General features: G+C 43.1%; 1 protein-coding gene across 1 annotated transcript in view; it reads left to right on the plus strand.

The window, feature by feature from the left end:
* LOC124795688 (homeobox protein homothorax) overlaps nucleotides 1–17,571 on the plus strand; it is a 1,001,790-nt gene that overhangs the window by 644,912 nt on the left and 339,307 nt on the right. Inside the window, exon 9 of the mRNA XM_047259768.1 lies at nucleotides 7,669–7,782. Coding sequence (XP_047115724.1) covers nucleotides 7,669–7,782 — 114 coding nt within the window. The remainder of the gene's footprint in view (nucleotides 1–7,668; nucleotides 7,783–17,571) is intronic.

The following is a 17,571-nucleotide window of genomic DNA, read 5'->3' on the forward strand; positions in this document are numbered from 1 at the left end:
GAACGCGGATCATTATTTTGACATGTTACTTCAGAGAAACTAGAATGAGCAATACGATATAGTACTTTACATAGAGTAAGTCGTTTCCACTCTTCAACAAACTGTTCTGAAGTAGATTATCCATTTGAGATCTTGATGCTAGAGAGGAAGCTCGTCAATCACGCTTAGCTAAGTTAAACAAACTTTTTTCGTATCACCGAAGAAGACCATTTTAAAAACATGTAGGTGGTCTATATGGATTGGACGACTATCGGTTACAACTTGTAATATATTTAAAGACGTGTCACTAAAGCATTGCTTGCGAATACTACAGCTATTTTTTTAGTTACTACATGTTTGGAGAGTATTGCTCCCTGGTCTTCAGTAGACCGTTTTGTTAAATCACTGAAAGATCCAAATCGCATCCTGATTTACACACTAGTAATGCAAAAACAATTCCCATCTCAGTATGAGGGAGGATGGACATCCGAAATGTCTCACGGAACAAATACATAATATTTTAAAGAGTCGATGGCGTACAGGTTTTAATATTCCTTAAAAATCGTGATTTGACACAATAGCAGTAAACCATTACTTCTGTGCTAAATGTACAAGTTCTGTCAAACAACGATCGGGCGTCAGACATGACTTGCAGGTAATATTGCTCTTCACTCTTGAGGATAGTCTGCTATTTGACCGAAAGAGACAGTTTTATAAAGAAGTGACATGCAGCCAATAGTTTTCCAAAAATAAAAATGTAGCCAGTTCACCTATAGGGTGTTATTTGTCATTTAGTGGGCAACAGTTGTTAAGTTATGATAATGTAACTGCATGAAGCAATCTGCAAGATACGTCAAGGAGACTGGAACACGTTGTTGCGAAATAAAGCGAAGAAAAGGTGCTGGTAGCTCTATTTAATCAATCGTAGGAGCAAGTTTGAGCTTAATTAGCGACACAGTTAGATCTGTAATTATATCTTGGTTACTATCAGTATCGAATACCTGTCCAGCTGGCCTTCGTCGAAAGGCCACTCTTTGCAGTGATTGTCAGCAAGTTTCTAACAATGAATCAATTCCGCATCTCGAAGACTAACTCTCGCTGCCTAGGAAACACCTCAAATACGGAAGTGCAGCATATGAAAGAGCCGAAATGCTCTCTGCTGGGTTCAACCAGAGCGCTGAGTGGAAACGTTAGTGGTAAGCCACGAAAACCCGGAACCACCAACTTACTGACAAACTTGGTGCGGGTACAGCACAATATATTCCGGACTGAAGAAGGTATGTGCAAATACGGGGTTGGAGAAAAATAGGGAAACACTGAGATAAACGCGTGCTTGAACATGCATCAAGGTGCTACCCAAGCCTGCAGGTTGCGCTATTGTATTTAACCACGAGCGACACCTGTGATACATCCTGAATACGTTGCAAGTGTCAGAACAGTATTCTGTGTGCTTTTGAGTGCATTATGTCGGAAATAAGTGAATTCGAATGTGGGAATATTGTTCCTCGTATGGTGGTTGATTCTGTAACCAAGGTAACTGAAGTGTTTGATCTTTGAAGAGGGACGGTATCGAAGGTTTATACCGCACACAGGAAAAGCGGAAAAAGATCGTCCGCTAAGTCACAACGCGAATGAAAATGTGTGTTGAATGGTTGTGGCAGACGGGCACTGAAGAGGATTATGACGAAAAGTAAGGGGACGACAGCTGCAAAAGTAACAGCAGAATTGCAGTAGCTCTCGCGAACCCTGTCTGCACCAAAGGATGCTCGAAAAGTAGGGAATCGCAGGGTGAGCTGAAATTCCAAAACCACTTATCAGCGATGAAAATGTTCGTAACAGGAAAACGTGGTGCCTAAATCATAAAACATTGACTGTGGAACAACTGAAGAAAGTCATTCGATCGGATGACTGTTTGTAGCTTCTGGTCGAGTTTACCTCCCAAGAGCGAAATATGCTGGGATTTGGATGATTTGGGCAGCCATATTGCGGTTTTCCATGGACCCCACGGTTATTCAGCAAGGCCGCATTACTGCCGAGTATTGTGTGTCAATATTGACTACTCATGTCTACCCAGTGGTACGATGTTTGTTGCCCGCTTTGGTGCTGTATTCCAAGACGGCAGTGCTTCTGTTCACACAGCTCGCATCGAGCAGGACTGGTTTTGTGAGCACGAGGATGAATTGTCTCATCTTCCTGCCCACTAGTCACCATATCTCAATATTATTGAGCCTCTGTGGTCTGCTTTGGAGAGAAGGGTACGTGATCGCTATCCACCTCCATCGTCGTTACCTGAACTCTGCACTGCTTTGCAGGAAGAATTGTATAAGATCCCTTGAAAACGAAACAAGATCCGTATTTATTCATCCCGAGAGGACTGGAAGCTGTTTTGAATACCGACGGGTTTCCTGTAACTTGTTATGCAAGGTAGTGTGTTGTGTTTTTGTCAATCCCCTGTAAAATGTGCACAAGAGTGGCTGTTACACGAGCAGTACGTGTGACTGTGGTAATATTCAGTGATTTTTGTTGTAAATGACTGTCCTAACAGACGTATCCCTGATTGTGCCAAAAGTCTACGTGAGGCTTCCGACGGGCCGGTAGTCCGGACCGTAGAATGTTTATATGGCGTAAATAGATGCATACATGCAGTAGTTGGCTAAATATCTAAAAAAAATTGTTGTTGTAAATGATGCATACGGTATCATTATTATTATTATTATTATTATTATTATTATTATTATTGTTTTCCTGCGAATAGGACATCTGAGACCCACGTTCCAGTTTCAGTTCTTGATTCTTTGTTCTTTTCTTTTCTTCCAGTAGGCTTTCATCTGTCCACTATGTTTTTTCTTTCTGCCTTCAGTTCATTCTGAACCAGTCTTTTTAGCTGCCCTGCCTTGGAATCCTTCCATTTTCAATAATTTTTTCCGAAAGAGTTTTCTGTCGTTTACATCTTGAGTTTTTATATTGTTTCTTTCCAAATCCTTTTTTACTTCATTGGCTCAACTTGTTCTGGGCTTATTATTAAGCATTCAATAACAAACATTGTAGATTAAGTGCTGTAAATAAATATAAATATCGAGACAAAGGTTTAGGTTCGAGTCGCTGCGTGGAGCCCAGATGTAATAGCGAGAAAATTTGAAAACGGCGCGGAGTCCAATGCAGAGAAAAAGATACATCCTGGAAGTAATCCCCTAGGCATTTCGATAAGCCACTGCTCCGAAATATCCTTTCTTCCAGGACTGCTAGTGCCAAAATACGCGGGAGGACGTTGCGCAGCTGGGAGTGAGGTACTGGTATAATTGAAACTATGAGTGCGGATGAGCACTGCCTGTGGCAAGCAGGTTCCGGGCTCGAGTATCTGTGTTGGCTCTGAGCACTATGGTACTTAACTTCTAAGGTCATCAGTCCCCTAGAAGTTAGAACTACTTAAACCTAACTAACCTAAGGACATCACACACATCCACGCCCGAGGCGGGATTCGAAACTGCGACAGTAGCGGTCGCTCGGTTCCAGACTGTAGCGCCTAGAACCGCTCGGCCACATCGGCCGGCCGAGTATCTATGTTGCACACAGTATTAATGTACCGAGAAATTAGATCACAGTTACTGATTCATTCTGAAAATTCATGAAAGAAGCACTGTGCTTTTTGCTGACGCTACACACACACACACACACACACACACACACACACACACACACACACACGAGAGAGAGAGAGAGAGAGAGAGAGAGAGAGAGAGAGAGAGAGAGAGCGAGTCGCACGACAGCAGAACACGTGCTCGGCAGCCGACAGCTAGACCAGGAGATGTTGAAGGGATCGGTTTCTGAAGACGTCGCCGCATAAAAATCGAGAAGAAAGCATCGGGCAGCCGGTGACAGAAGCGGCATTGTTCCCCGGAGAGACGCGCGAGTATATTAAGAAGTCAGAGGCGCGGTGTGTTGTGGCGCCGCGCGTTTCCCCTCGAATAACAAATCGGCACTGTGTTGTGCTGTGGTGCGCAGAGCGACGCGGCCGCGCTGTAGGCGTCCCGACAGGACAGGAGAGAGCGCCCGCCCGCGGGCGACGCCGACGCCGACGCCTCGGCTTTATTTTTACACGAGAGCGGCCGCCTCTGTGTACTCCGCCTCCAAACAGTGCGCCTCCGACAAAGGGCCGCGCCACCAACAACGCGAGCATTTTCCACGAAGAGAACACAGCGGAGGATCCGCCAGAAGGAAAGCGAGCCGGCCGCGGCTTCATTATTTGTCCGTCGGCGTAGCGCCGCCGGCCGGGTTAGCTAGTAGGAAGCGGCCCCCGCTCTAATGACACAAAGTTGGTAGCGCTCGCCAAGTTAATGGACGCCGGGATTCGGCCAAGTCCCGGGCGCCGGCGCTGTACATACATTAGCGGAAACAGCCCGCGCCCGCCGCTTTCTTGTTCGCGCTTAATAAACCGAGCAAAACTAATGTTGCCCGCCCGGCTGGATGCCGAATCTCGCAAAAACGACGCCCCCGCCGTAACGCCGCGCAGACGGTTATACGCACTTTTAATCGCCGAGTGTTCCGGTTGGAAGTCCTTGTTGCCGAATGTTTCCGGCGAGAGAAGCGCCTCTAAACTCTTTTGCCGAAAATTTAAAGCCCTGACAGAATGAGCGACTTTGCTTGCTTGTTCTTTCCGTGGCCCCGTCTTACAGTACGAAAATATGAGCCGGTCCACGGCTGTCTCAAGGAACATAGTTAACTGTCTGGAGAGACTAAAGTTACACACAAGATTTCGTCTTGAGACGTGTCCGGTAATGTGCCATTACCTTTATAATCTCAATCTTCTTTCGGTATCATACTTGAAATTTGTTCTACACTCTCATTTAACTATTGTCTTGTTCTGTGTATCCAAATATCGTCTAGTTTTTTGACACTATAAAGTTTATTTTACTCAGTTTTCACAAAATTGTTTAATGGCTATACCGGTTTTCACTGTCTTCTCGTTCAGAGAAGTCTATAAATATTGCTTGGCCGATATCTGTGTCAAAACAATCCAAGAAACACCATTTCATTAAGGTTGCTACTAGAGTCGTCTAGTATATACAGGACGTTACGGGTAAAAGCACAGATATTTATCTAATTGGTACTTGGTATGTACCCACTTCAGTGAGTTAGTTGTTTCTTCTCTGCGTCAAATGGTCTTCCTGCAATCGCATACACAATATTGCGCAGTCATAATTGCTCCGCGAAGTGGACTATTCGCTTTCGCATTGATCTTCCAACGAGTTTACTAGACGCTAAACGACAGCATCACCAGCAAAGAATCTGACACGTCTGCCCAGATCGACTCCTAAATTGTATATATACTGGGTGATCAAAAAGTCAGTACAAATTTGAAAACTGAATAAATCACGGAATAATGTAGATAGAGAGGCACAAATTGACACACATGGTTGGAATGACATGGGGTTTTATTATAACAAAAAAAAAAAAAAAATACAAATGTTGAAAAAATGTCCGACAGATGGCGCTCCATGTGATCAGAATAGCAATAATTAGCATAACGAAGTAAGACAAAGCAAAGATGATGTTCTTTACGGGAAATGCTCAATATGTCCACCATCATTCCTCAACAATAGCTGTAGTCGAGGAATAATGTTGTGAACAGCACTATAAAGCATGTCCGGAGTTATGGTGAGGCATTGACGTCGGATGTTGTCTTTCCGCATCACTAGAGATGTCGGTCGATCACGATACACTTGCGACTTCAGGTAACCCCAAAGCCAATAATCGCACGGAGTGTGGTCTGGGGACCTGGGAGGCCAAGCATGACGAAAGTGGCGGCTGAGCACACGATCAGCACCAAACGACGCGCGCGAGAGATCTTCCACGCGTCTAGCAATATGGGGTGCTTTTATTTTTGTTCTAATAAAACCCCATGTCATTCCAAGCCTGTGTGTCAATTTTTACCTCTCTATCTGACTTACCGAACTATCAGTTTAATAAGTCACGGCTGCTAAATACTAACGCGGATTCTTTACAGACGAATGGAAAACTAGTAGAAGCCGACCTCGGGGAAGATCAGTTTGGATTCCGTAGAAATGTTGGGACCCGTGAGGCAATACTGACCCTACGACTTATCTTAGAAGCTAGGTTAAGGAAAGGCAAACCTACTTTTCTAGCATTTGTAGACTTAGAGAAAGCATTTGACAATGTTGACTGGAATACGCTCTTTCAAATTCTGAAAGTGGCAAGGGTAAAACACAGGGAGCGAAAGGCTATTTACAATTTGTACAGAAACCAGATGGCAGTTATAAGAGTCGAGGGACATGAAAGGGAAGCAGTGGTTGGGAAGGGAGTGAGACAGGGTTGTAGCCTCTCCCCGATGTTATTCAATCTGTATATTAAGCAAGCAGTGAAGGAAACAAAAGATAAATTCGGAGTAGGTATTAAAATCCATGGAGAAGAAATAAAAACTTTGAGGTTCGCCGATGACATTGTAATTCTGTCAGAGACAGCAAAGGACTTGGAAGAGCAGTTGAATGGAATGGATATTCTCTTGAAAGGAGGGTATAAGATGAACATCAACAAAACCTAAACGAGGATAACGGAATGTAGTCGAATTAAGTCGGGTGATGCTGAGGGAATTAGATTAGGAAATGAGACACTTAAAGTAGTAAAGGAGTTTTGCTATTTTGGTAGCAAAATAACTGATGATGGTCGAAGTAGGGAGGATGTAAAATGTAGACTGGCAATGGCAAGGAAAGCGTTTCTGAAGAAGAGAAATTTGTTAACATCGAGTATAGATTTAAGTGTCAGGAAGTCATTTCTGAGAGTATTTGTATGGAGTGTAGCCATGTATGGCTCTGAGCACTATGGGACTCAACTGCTGAGGTCATTACTCCCCTAGAACTTAGAACTAGTTAAACCTAACTAACCTAAGGACATCACCAACATCCATGCCCGAGGCAGGATTCGAACCTGCGACCGTAGCAGACTTGCGGTTCCAGACTGCAGCGCCTTTAACCGCACAGCCACTTCGGCAGGCAGCCATGTATGGAAGTGAAACATGGACGATAAATAGTTTGCACAAGAGGAGAATAGAAGCTTTTGAAATGTGGTGCTACAGAAGAATGCTGAAGATTAGATGTGTAGATCACATAAATAATGAGGAAGTATTGAATAGGATTGGGGAGAAGAGACGTTTGTGGCACAACTTGACTAGAAGAAGGAATCAGTTGGTAGGACATGTGTTGAGGCATCAAGGGATCACCAATTTAGTATTGTAGGGCAGCGTGGAGGGTGAAAATCGTAGAGGGAGACCAAGAGATGAATACACTAAGCAGATTCAGAAGGATGTAGGTTGCAGTAGGTACTGGGAGATGAAGAAGCTTGCACAGGATAGAGTAGCATGGAGAGCTGCATCAAACCAGTCTCAGGACTGAAGACCACAACAACAACAACAACAAGTGACTTTTTGATCACCCGGTAGATTAATAACAGCAACGGGCCTACAACTGTTCCTTGAGGAACTCCACATACTGGGGAGGGACTGGTTGCTTTACTACGACACATTTTGTCGCGGCATTTAAGTGCGCAACGCTACCTTGCAGTGGCACTGTATTTAGCTTTAATGAGAGCCTGATCAGCAGCAGTGTGTGGCGCCTCTCGCTCGCCCAGTGCCCTGCGAGCGGCTGTGAGCTGACGGTCTCTCGCCGTGTGTTGCAGGCAAGTGGTGCCCGCGGCGCGAGTGGCCCAGCCCGGCCGACACCCGCGCCAGCGACGCGCGCCGCGGCGTCCTCTACTCGTCCGTCTTCCTCGGCAGCCCCGGAGAGTACAACGGTAAGTTCAACTCGCTTCCTCACTGTACTCACCCGCTTACCACCCGTCCCTCCCAGACGTCGCCTCCTTACACAGCCCGAACTGTAATATCTCCCTCCCTACAATCCAATACCACTGTTTTAGACTAGAAAATTTCGGCGATGGGTAGTCCAATGACGAGCTTTTAGCTGTGATGAGTTGCTGGTAAGCAATGGGTCGCGAGGTGGGTAACAGCTGAATTTTACATGGCATTTTTCTTTTTATCATTGTGATAGCTATCTGGGCAATACCGCCGTAGTAGACAGCTATTATGTATGTATCCTATACAGGGTGGCCCATTGATCGTGACCGGGCCAAATATCTCACGAAATAAGCATCAAACGAGGAAACTACAAAGAACTAAACTCGTCTAGCTGGAAGGGGGAAACCAGATGGCGCTATGGTTGGCCCGCAAGAGGCCGCTGCCATAGGTCGAACGGATATGAACTGCGTTTTTTTAAAAAATGGGAACCCCTATTTTTTATTACATATTCGTGAAGTACGTAAAGAAATGTGAATGCTTTAGTTGGACCACTTTTCTCGCTGTGTGAGAGATGGCGCTGTAATAGTCACAAACATATGGCTCTCAATTTTAGATAAATAGTTGGTAACAGGTAGGTTTATTAAATTAAAGTACAGAACGTAGGTACGTTTGAATAATTTGATCACAACAGCCATACATCAACACGACACCGACCTTTTCCGCAATTGGTAAACGGTCGATTTTAACACGGGTAATGTATCACGAAGCAAATACCGTCCGCAATGGCAGAATGTTACGTGATACCACGTACTTATACGTTTGTCACTATTACAGCACCATCTATCGAAAAGCGAAAAAAGTGCTCCAGCTAAAACATTCATATTTCTTTACGTACTACACAAATATCTAATAAAAATGGGGGTTCCTATAAAAAAAGGTAGTTCATATCCGTTTGACCTATGGCAGCGCCATCTAGCGGGCCAACCATACCGCCATCTGGTTTCCCCTTCCAGCTAGACGAGTTTAGTTCTTTGTAGTTTTTTCGTTTGATGCTTATTTCGTGAGATATTTGGCCCGGTCACTATCAATGGACCACCGTGTATAGTACATATGTGTTGTCCGTTGTATCTAGCATCTCGGACAGAGTAGCCATTACAGCTTTATTACAGTAGCGATGAATATCAATACTTCGAGGGAGGCATCGACACTATCCGCAAAGGGACATTGAAATAATTAAATGGCGAAAGCCGAAAATTTGCAGTGGACTGGAACTCTAACCTGGATTTCCCTCTCTAAGCAAGCGGTCACCTTAACGGCTTCGGCTATCTGGCCACGCTTTCCAAAAAAAATGTTCAAATATGTGTGAATTCCTAAGCAACCAAACTGCTGAGGTCATCGGTCCCTAGACTTACACACTACTTAAACTAACTTATGCTAAGAACAAAACACACACATACAAAATGGTTCAAATGGCTCTGAGCACTATGGGACTTAACAGCTATGGTCATCAGTCCCCTAGAACTTAGAACTGCTTAAACCTAACTAACCTAAGGACATCAGCACAAATATCGAACTTTCACCACTCAATTATTTCAGTGTCCTAGTGCGGCTGATGTCGGTACCTCCCACGAAATTTATCCTGCATAGAGGCTTACAAACCTGCTACAGTATCTTCGGGGAAATAGTGTGTTACAAACCTCGTGTATCAACGTGAACAGAAATATCTACCCTGGCGACATTTGATACAGATAAATTGTTAAACGTAAGACTTTCATCCTGCCATCAGCCGAAATTTGAGTTTAATAGAAGTTCGACTGACCATAAATGATCATTATTAGTACCAGACCAAGGTTAATCCCCCCCACCACCTCAAATCTCCCGTCCACTGTCTGTTTACCAGCTGCCAACATAGATTTGTTGAAATAAAACATGTAGAAAGACGAAGGTTAATTTGAGCACCACAGGCAGACGGAGAAGCCACACCATTCTTTTCCTGCGGTATGATAACAGGCTGATCCAGCCAGCTGTAACTGAATGGTGAAATAAAATTACAGTACAGTGTTGCTAACTTCGCGCAGGCAAAACTTATCCGAAAGTTAAAGTCAGTTTACGTGCCAGGGTAAGAGTCTAGGCTTAACCAGAGTCGAACGCAGCGTTTTGTAACTTTTAATGTGACACTTGGTCATGCTGCCATCACGAATTACGACACTTAAAAACACATTCTAACTTCTTGGAAGCGGCTCACATATTCGGAAACACATTCACTTCCTTGCGACGCCATTAAGGTTTTCTGTGCTAGAAAGCATAGCTCGCTCTCGATTTGGCTCAAGTCCAGATATAAATCGAAAAACCAAAAAAATAGATTTTATTCGTACTTTCCTTGCAAACCTTGAGTAGGGCTTATTAGCATCGGGAGAGTCTTGTACAGTGAGAACAAAACTGCATTAACAGTCAGTGAGAATGGGGCAGATAGTAACTCATACGTTAACAATTGCTTTAAAAAACTAGAATTTTAATATAACACGTTTTTAAGCTGAACAAAAAGTATAAAACAATGTCTCCAAGGCCCATACCCCAAATTTACAGAATTATCCGTATGGGGCTACAAAAATTATGCTTCTTGGTGTAATTTAGAAATATGTAACATGGAAATTTTATTTTTATTTAAATAATTATTTTTGCTTTTAGTCTTGTGGTGTGAAATTCCTCAATGGGTTTTAAACGTTTTGATGAGATTACGTTTTATATTTAAATAATTACTTGTATATATACTAGCTTTTTGCCCACAGCTTCAACAATATGTGCGTAAGTTACATATATTGCACACATTTCCTCCACGCCCTCTGTTCATCTTCTCCTTCTTGTGTCCCTCTGCTTAGCCATGACCACCTCTAGCTTACCACCTGGAATGCATTCCGATACTACCCACACAACACATCGTTCCTATAGGGCAGCAGAGACGTCAGGCATTAGCCAACTTTTTCACACCCACCCTACCGAACAGACCTACAAAATAGTGAGTTAATATATCATTATCATCTGGTTCTGGGCTGTATTTAAAATTTGGAGACTGTAGCTCGTAGGGAAGTTAATTTAAAATCTATTCCAAAATTAGTACCAGACAGATAGCAAAACAACCTAAAAGAATCGCGTTAAAAAGTAATGGCAGCGCTCGTTGTAGAAGCTAAACGAATCAGCTGTGCGTTTTATAAGTGTGTGAGTGTAACAAGCGATCCACTTTTTTTCAACTGTCATTAAAAACTTATGTTCCAAATGGTTAAACTTGTTCCAAAGTAACATCTGACAATGACATCAACAGCAAACAATGTGAAGTTCTTGGAAAATCACTTGAAATTGAAATGTACGAGTAGCTCAGCTCATGACTATAATGTCCTGTAGGGAAAATGAGGAAGGCTTTGATAAAAGTTTCCGTTCGCTATTGCAAATACCTCTTTTACTCTCTGATCGTACGAGTGCACTGCACGATTCAGACATATAATGAATGTCATTAAAAAGTAATCCACTTTACGACTTTAGAGTGACACGTACAATGGAATTATGAAATTACTTACGAATGTAATACAAATACGTGATGTTATATTTATCAGAAGCTTAATAAGTGACGTTAGAATAAATCTCGAAATATCGTGAAAACTAAATTTTGTGTGTCACGTGTGGATGAAGTGAGTGATGTAATTAGTTCTTCCTGCGAGCGGCCTGGCATGGACGTTCTGAATAAAAAATGTGAGCCACATTGAAGAATCCCCGTGGGCAAGTATTTGCAAAATGCTCTAAAAAAGCAGTTAAGGATTATTTGATAATTTAGTTAGTACAGCAAAAATTTTACTGATGTGTTACAATGAATTTATCAAAACTTCCTCCACCTCTAAAGTTATTTTTGCGAAGAAAGGTCCTTATTTTTATTTTCGGCACATCTGTGAGGCACTGTGAAACTTTTAGGTGGGAGAAGTTTCGAACTAGACGCGGTATTCTTTCGTTTCACATTTCGGCATACAACATTTTTCGTGCTGTATATGAAGTCAATAGTCTCTCTATAAAGGATCAAGGTGTCGAGGTTGTAACCAATAGTTATCGGTCACTTACGAACTTTTCAACCAGTTCGGCCAGTAACCAGTTAATTATTGAATTAATTTGTTTACACTTGCCACTGCTCTAACATTAAGGCTCTTCTGTTCAGAAAATTAAGAAAAGTCCAGATCAACAAAGTTAGTTTCGCTTTATCGGTATTCTATGCTCTCTCCGCATCGTGTGTAACGAATGTCCCTAGTGCGGATATTCAGTGAAAATACTCCATTTTTCTTTGACGTCGCTTGCCGACTAGCTCCCTTCCTTCATCTGACAGAAGTCCAAGTCCCTCGAAAAGATTTATTTAACACGAGTTCGTTACGAACTTTTTTTCTCATCAAATCATTCCAACACAAGAGTGCTGAAGTCGTCAATACTGCAGTAGAGTTGGTTATGTGGCTGTAAGAATTTTAAAATACTTTACGCCTCTGGCATCGTTTCTAATAGGGTGAACGGCGGATTGAAAGCCCATTTTATCTAGATTCATTGTTCAGCATGGAGTACATCGTAGCTTACGCTGTTCTTATCTAGTTCTCCGGTATCTTCGCTTATTCTACATTTTTCCACACTGCTTGTTTATACCTGCAACCTTCATTGCCTATTACTGTGCTGCAAAGTGATAATTTTGAGGAGAATTCCTAGTAGGAAAAGTCTGTTGCACACTTGCGGCCATTCCGTGACAACAGCAAAGTTAGAGAATTTAGCTCACAACATGATGTACGCAGCACGTTTTATCTAGCTGTACGTGAGTGGAACTAAGTAATATTTAGCACCGAATCGGATTCCTTTCCCTACTAGTAGTAACTTGAGGAGCACACATTATATCAGTAATATTAGTTTTGCAGCTGTGTTTCCGACTTTGCAGTCAGCTTAGATAATGCGAACCGTAACGAAAAAAATTAAAGAACATAACAAATTTCTCGTTACTTAGATTGTAGGATAAATTTTTCTGTACACCAAACTGTTGTTCAAATTTCTTGGCATTATTGTGTTCACGACTTTACCTTGACGAAGAAATCTAATGTAGAATTTGGTTTTGAACAAAGAAATGTTTGCCTTATTTTCTGGCTCAGACTTTAGGAAGTTTAGCATCGTCAGTTGCTTAAGGCTGGTATGATGTTGACCGATCCTTGTATACACAAAGAAAGCCAAATGAAAAATGTTAAATGGTAGGCTTCATGAGCCAGAAATATTTCGCACAGTGGTAGAAAATAGATATATCTGCCGGCGAAAATGTATTCAAAGCGATCGCGTCTATACTGGACGGTAGCTGGATATAGAAGATCCTTCAGGATTTTTACTCTAATCTGTTCAGTAATGAAATTGCGATGGCCAAGGAAACACCACTCGGCGATCGGGCGTCATAAAAGTTGCTGGGCGGCAGTCGGGGCAGCGACGCGGCCCGTAAAGCAGCGGCGGACGCGCGCACAGCTGTGGGCAGACAAAAGCGCTGGCGGACTTGGATTGGCCGCGGGTCGGTGATTGATCTGCGAGATGCAGCCGCATTCCTCGGCGGAGCGGCGCGGCGTGGCGGCGCGCGCAGCTCCTAAGCCGTTGCTAGGCGACGCGCCGGCTGCCATGGCGTCGGCCCGGCACAGCGCATGCGCGCCGCTCGGCCCGCGCCCCAACAAATCGCCCGATAAAATATGGCGATGGACAGAGATAGCGGTCGAATGATGGCGGTCCTGGAAGTCGACAGGAAGGATATAAACATCACAGTGTATGGTCAATAACGAGAGCGTCCATCTATCTTCTCGCTCTTTTTTCTGTTTCTTTCACTTTTTTTCCTTTCCCGTACTCAGTCGTGCGCGTCTGCGTGTCATTTGAATTGTTGATACGGTATAAAACTTTCGCGCATTTTCCCTCTTTTTTTGGTACGAGGTTTTTCTGCTCTATTCTGCATATTTATGCGCTCCTGAACTGCGTGAATATTTAAGTGCTCGCCAGATATGACTGTTCCTTTTGCAGTTCTCTCGTGCAGCTTAAATGACGAACTTGAAGTCTCGCAGCTACAACGTAATGGAAAACGTGCTTTTTGGTTACAGGACTCTCTTTCTTTTCTGGAGTAGGTTCCACTATGTGTATCTTGTTGTTTGTGTATTATATATGTCTTTCGTAAAACTGGTGGTGCTTAGTTGTCGCTTCACTTCGTAACTGCCACTGAAGCAGTTGCTGTGAGATAATCATCTCCTTTAAGCATTAAAGCAAACGCTGATCGACTACGGTAAATTTCAGTTGTTCTGTTCTCAATACAAGTTCCAAACCTAATTTTAAACATGAAACACAACAAATTCTGTATCATGGTGTTGGTTTAGGTGGAATTTTATTATTCCAGTATTGCGCAAATTGGTTTCATGCGTTTCTCAAGATGGATAACCTATTCCCTTTAAGTTCTAACTGCTGACAAGTATTTGAAAATCCCATAATATACCAAAGCTTTTGATGCTGTATCATTTTTATAACACGAGTTGTTTTTGCTTTTCTAAATTCGGCTTCTGAATACAGACAACATCGAGAAGACTGAATCTGCGTCTCAGTTATGCATCTCAGTAGTTAGACGAAACTGGAACTGTATTTTGGAGGAAAACTGTTGACATCCTTATTCGGTTGTCCTGTATTCCCATCATTAGGCAAATGGCATCGGTGCATGTCACGTTTGTTCTTGCAACACGGCCTTCTCATTTCACCACTCATGTCTTTGTGAGTTAAATACCCTGGTTTCGTCACTCTTATACAGACCAAAGTTTTGTCTCTTGTGGCTCTGTTGTCGATGAGATAATAAAAGAAAAACTTAGTTCCCACTATAAGAAGTAAGCTAAGCCTATTTTCAAGCTAGACATTCTCTGGTAACGAAACACTCGTCTTTAATGCTGTTTCCGGTAAGACTAAAGAGTGTGAGTTTATTTTGTAATACTTGATTTGATTGTACAGGTCATCGGATAAGGGCTACTGTAACTTTTTTTCGACTGGTGGCACGTTGAGTGTGACCATGGGTGTCTACTAAGATCAGCTACCATTCACTGAAGTATATTAAGCATTTATTTTCTCCGTCGCCAGACTGTTTTCACTTCTTCGTCAGATTCAAATGCCTCTGAGCACTATGGGACGTAACATCTGTGGTCATCAGTCCCCTAGAACTTAGAACTACTTAAACCTAACTAACCTAAGGACATCACACACATCCATGCCCGAGGCAGGATTCGAACCGGCGACCGTAGCAGTCACGCGGTTCCGGACTGAGCGCCTAGAACCGCTAGACCACCGCGGCCGGCTCTTCGTCAGATGGCAGCGGTACATTTATGCCCACTTATTTCTCCAAAACGAGCTGCAACTACCTGATGAAAAATTGATTAGAAAACGATTATTTAAATACGAGGGTGGAACAAAAGGTAATGCATAGGTGTCATAAAAAATTAATAATGAACATATAACAGCGGCATTAGTACAGATCATAGACTGAACTGTTCTCTACACAACACTAGCGTTCAACGTAGTCACTATGCATTAGTACACATTTTCGCCATCGTTTGACCCAGGCGTCAAAACCAGTTTCGAAAAATTTAGGGATTTACTTCTTGGCACATGATTTTAAAGCTGTTGTAACATCGTCCGTCAAGAAAGTATGTGCGGATGTTGTAATGGACATCAGCAATGTGCGCCATTGGATGGAATAGTTTGGTAACAGAGAAACGGACATTGCAGATGAACTCTGCAGTGGCCTGCCGGCAAGATCTGTTGCAGATGACAATCGAGGACTTGCTGATGGAGTGATTCGAGGAGTAAGACGCGTCCGAGTTCACAGCCAACAGCGAAATCTATGCAACCACAGTCAAGAAACTTTCGGATGCGATTATGCGCATCCCCACAAGACATTTTTGACAACCAAAGCTATTGCAAAAAGGGGCTGGTTAGAGATGGCTCCATGCCCTGTACAACATGAGTTCCCAAAGCTTTCCTCTGACGGAACACATTGAGAATCCTGCTACTATGATGGAATTCCTGGTATATTTTGAGCGTTAATAATTAAAAAAAAGAGAAACTCATTTTATTCAGTGATTGCTACATTTAACATTATAATTAATAACACAGAAATCGTAATAAAATTTTGAAAAATAGTATGGTTAAAGTGACGGAAAAACCGTCATGTTATTAAGAGTTTGTCACGGAGAGAAACCCTGCTGTACAGCCCTAACTTGGCCGCCTCTGACTTTACTTGTTTGAACCTGTGAAAGACAACCTAGATGATTAAAGGTTTAGTGACTTGGATAGGGTTTAAACTGGTTTAAAATCAGGACCATATTGAAAAACACTGAATTTTTCCAAACTGACTTTGATGTCTGGGATAGCGCTAACGTGTCCAAATGCTTGGTGGTCATGTTGAATGTGAAAGATTGTTCGTATCTCTTAAGGTAACTATTTGAACGTACATGTTTAGTAAACTATTTTGCTTCGAGTGATCGTTCGTGACATATCCATGAATCCTGAACTTTCTGGATCTACATACATACTCAGCACGCCACTGTACGGTGCGTGGCGGAGGGTTCTGTGTACCACTACGAATCGTTTCCTTTCTTGTTCCACTCTCGCAGATAGCGAAAGTGGAAAACGACTATCTATATACCTGCGGGCAGCAGTAGGATCGTCCTGCAGTCGGCTTCAAATGCTGCTTCTCTAAGTTTTCTGAACAGCATTTCCCGAAACGAACGTCGCGTTCCCTCCAGAATTTCCATTTGAGTTCCCGGAGAATCTCCGTGACATTCATTTGTTGTTAGAGCCTAGCGGCAACAAATCTCGCAGCCTGCCTCTGAATTGCTTCGATGTCTTTCTTTAACCCGACCTGGTGCGGATCCCAAATATTCGATCACCACTCAAGAACAGGTCGTACTAGCGTCCTTTATGCAGTCTCCTTTACAGATGAATCAGACTTTCCAAAATTCTCCCAATAAACCGAAGTCTGAACATTCGACTTCCCTATCACAATCCTCACATTTTCGATTCATTTCATATCGCTTTGCAACGTTACGCTCAGATATTTAATCGATGTGACTGTATGGAGCAGGACACTACAAATGCTGCCTCCGAACATTACAGGTTTATTTTCCATACTGATCCGTCGCGACTAACATTTTTCAAATGGCTCAAATGGCTTTGGGCTCTATGGGATTTAACAGCTGAGGTCATCAGTCCCCTAGAACTTAGACCTACTTAAACCTAACTAACCTAAGGACATCACACACATCCATGCCCGAGGCAGGATTCGAACCTGCGACCGTAGCGGTCGCGCGGTATCAGACTGAAGCGACTAGAACCGCTCGGTCACTGAGGCCGGCTAACATTTCAAAAAATGGTTCAAATGGCTTTGAGCACTATGGGACTTAACAGCTGTGGTCATCAGTCCCCTAGAACTTAGAACTACTTAAACCTAACTAACCTAAGGACATCACACCCATCCATGCCCGAGGCAGGATTCGAACCTGCGACCGTAGCAGTCGCGCGGTTCCGGACTGCGCGCCTAGAGCCGCGAGACCACCGCGGCCGGCGGCTAACATTTTTCTGTGACTTTTCTGATAACTGGCAGAACCAGCTGCCAGTCATCAGACCAACTCCCGAGATACCCTTTATGTTCGTTATTAAATTCCTTACGACGTATGAGGCAGTTCAGTTTGATCCACCCTCCTGTTATATGTAAATTGTATCGTGAC

Source organism: Schistocerca piceifrons, chromosome 4 (genome assembly GCF_021461385.2).
Source record: "Schistocerca piceifrons isolate TAMUIC-IGC-003096 chromosome 4, iqSchPice1.1, whole genome shotgun sequence".
NCBI classification, from domain to species: domain Eukaryota; kingdom Metazoa; phylum Arthropoda; class Insecta; order Orthoptera; family Acrididae; genus Schistocerca; species Schistocerca piceifrons.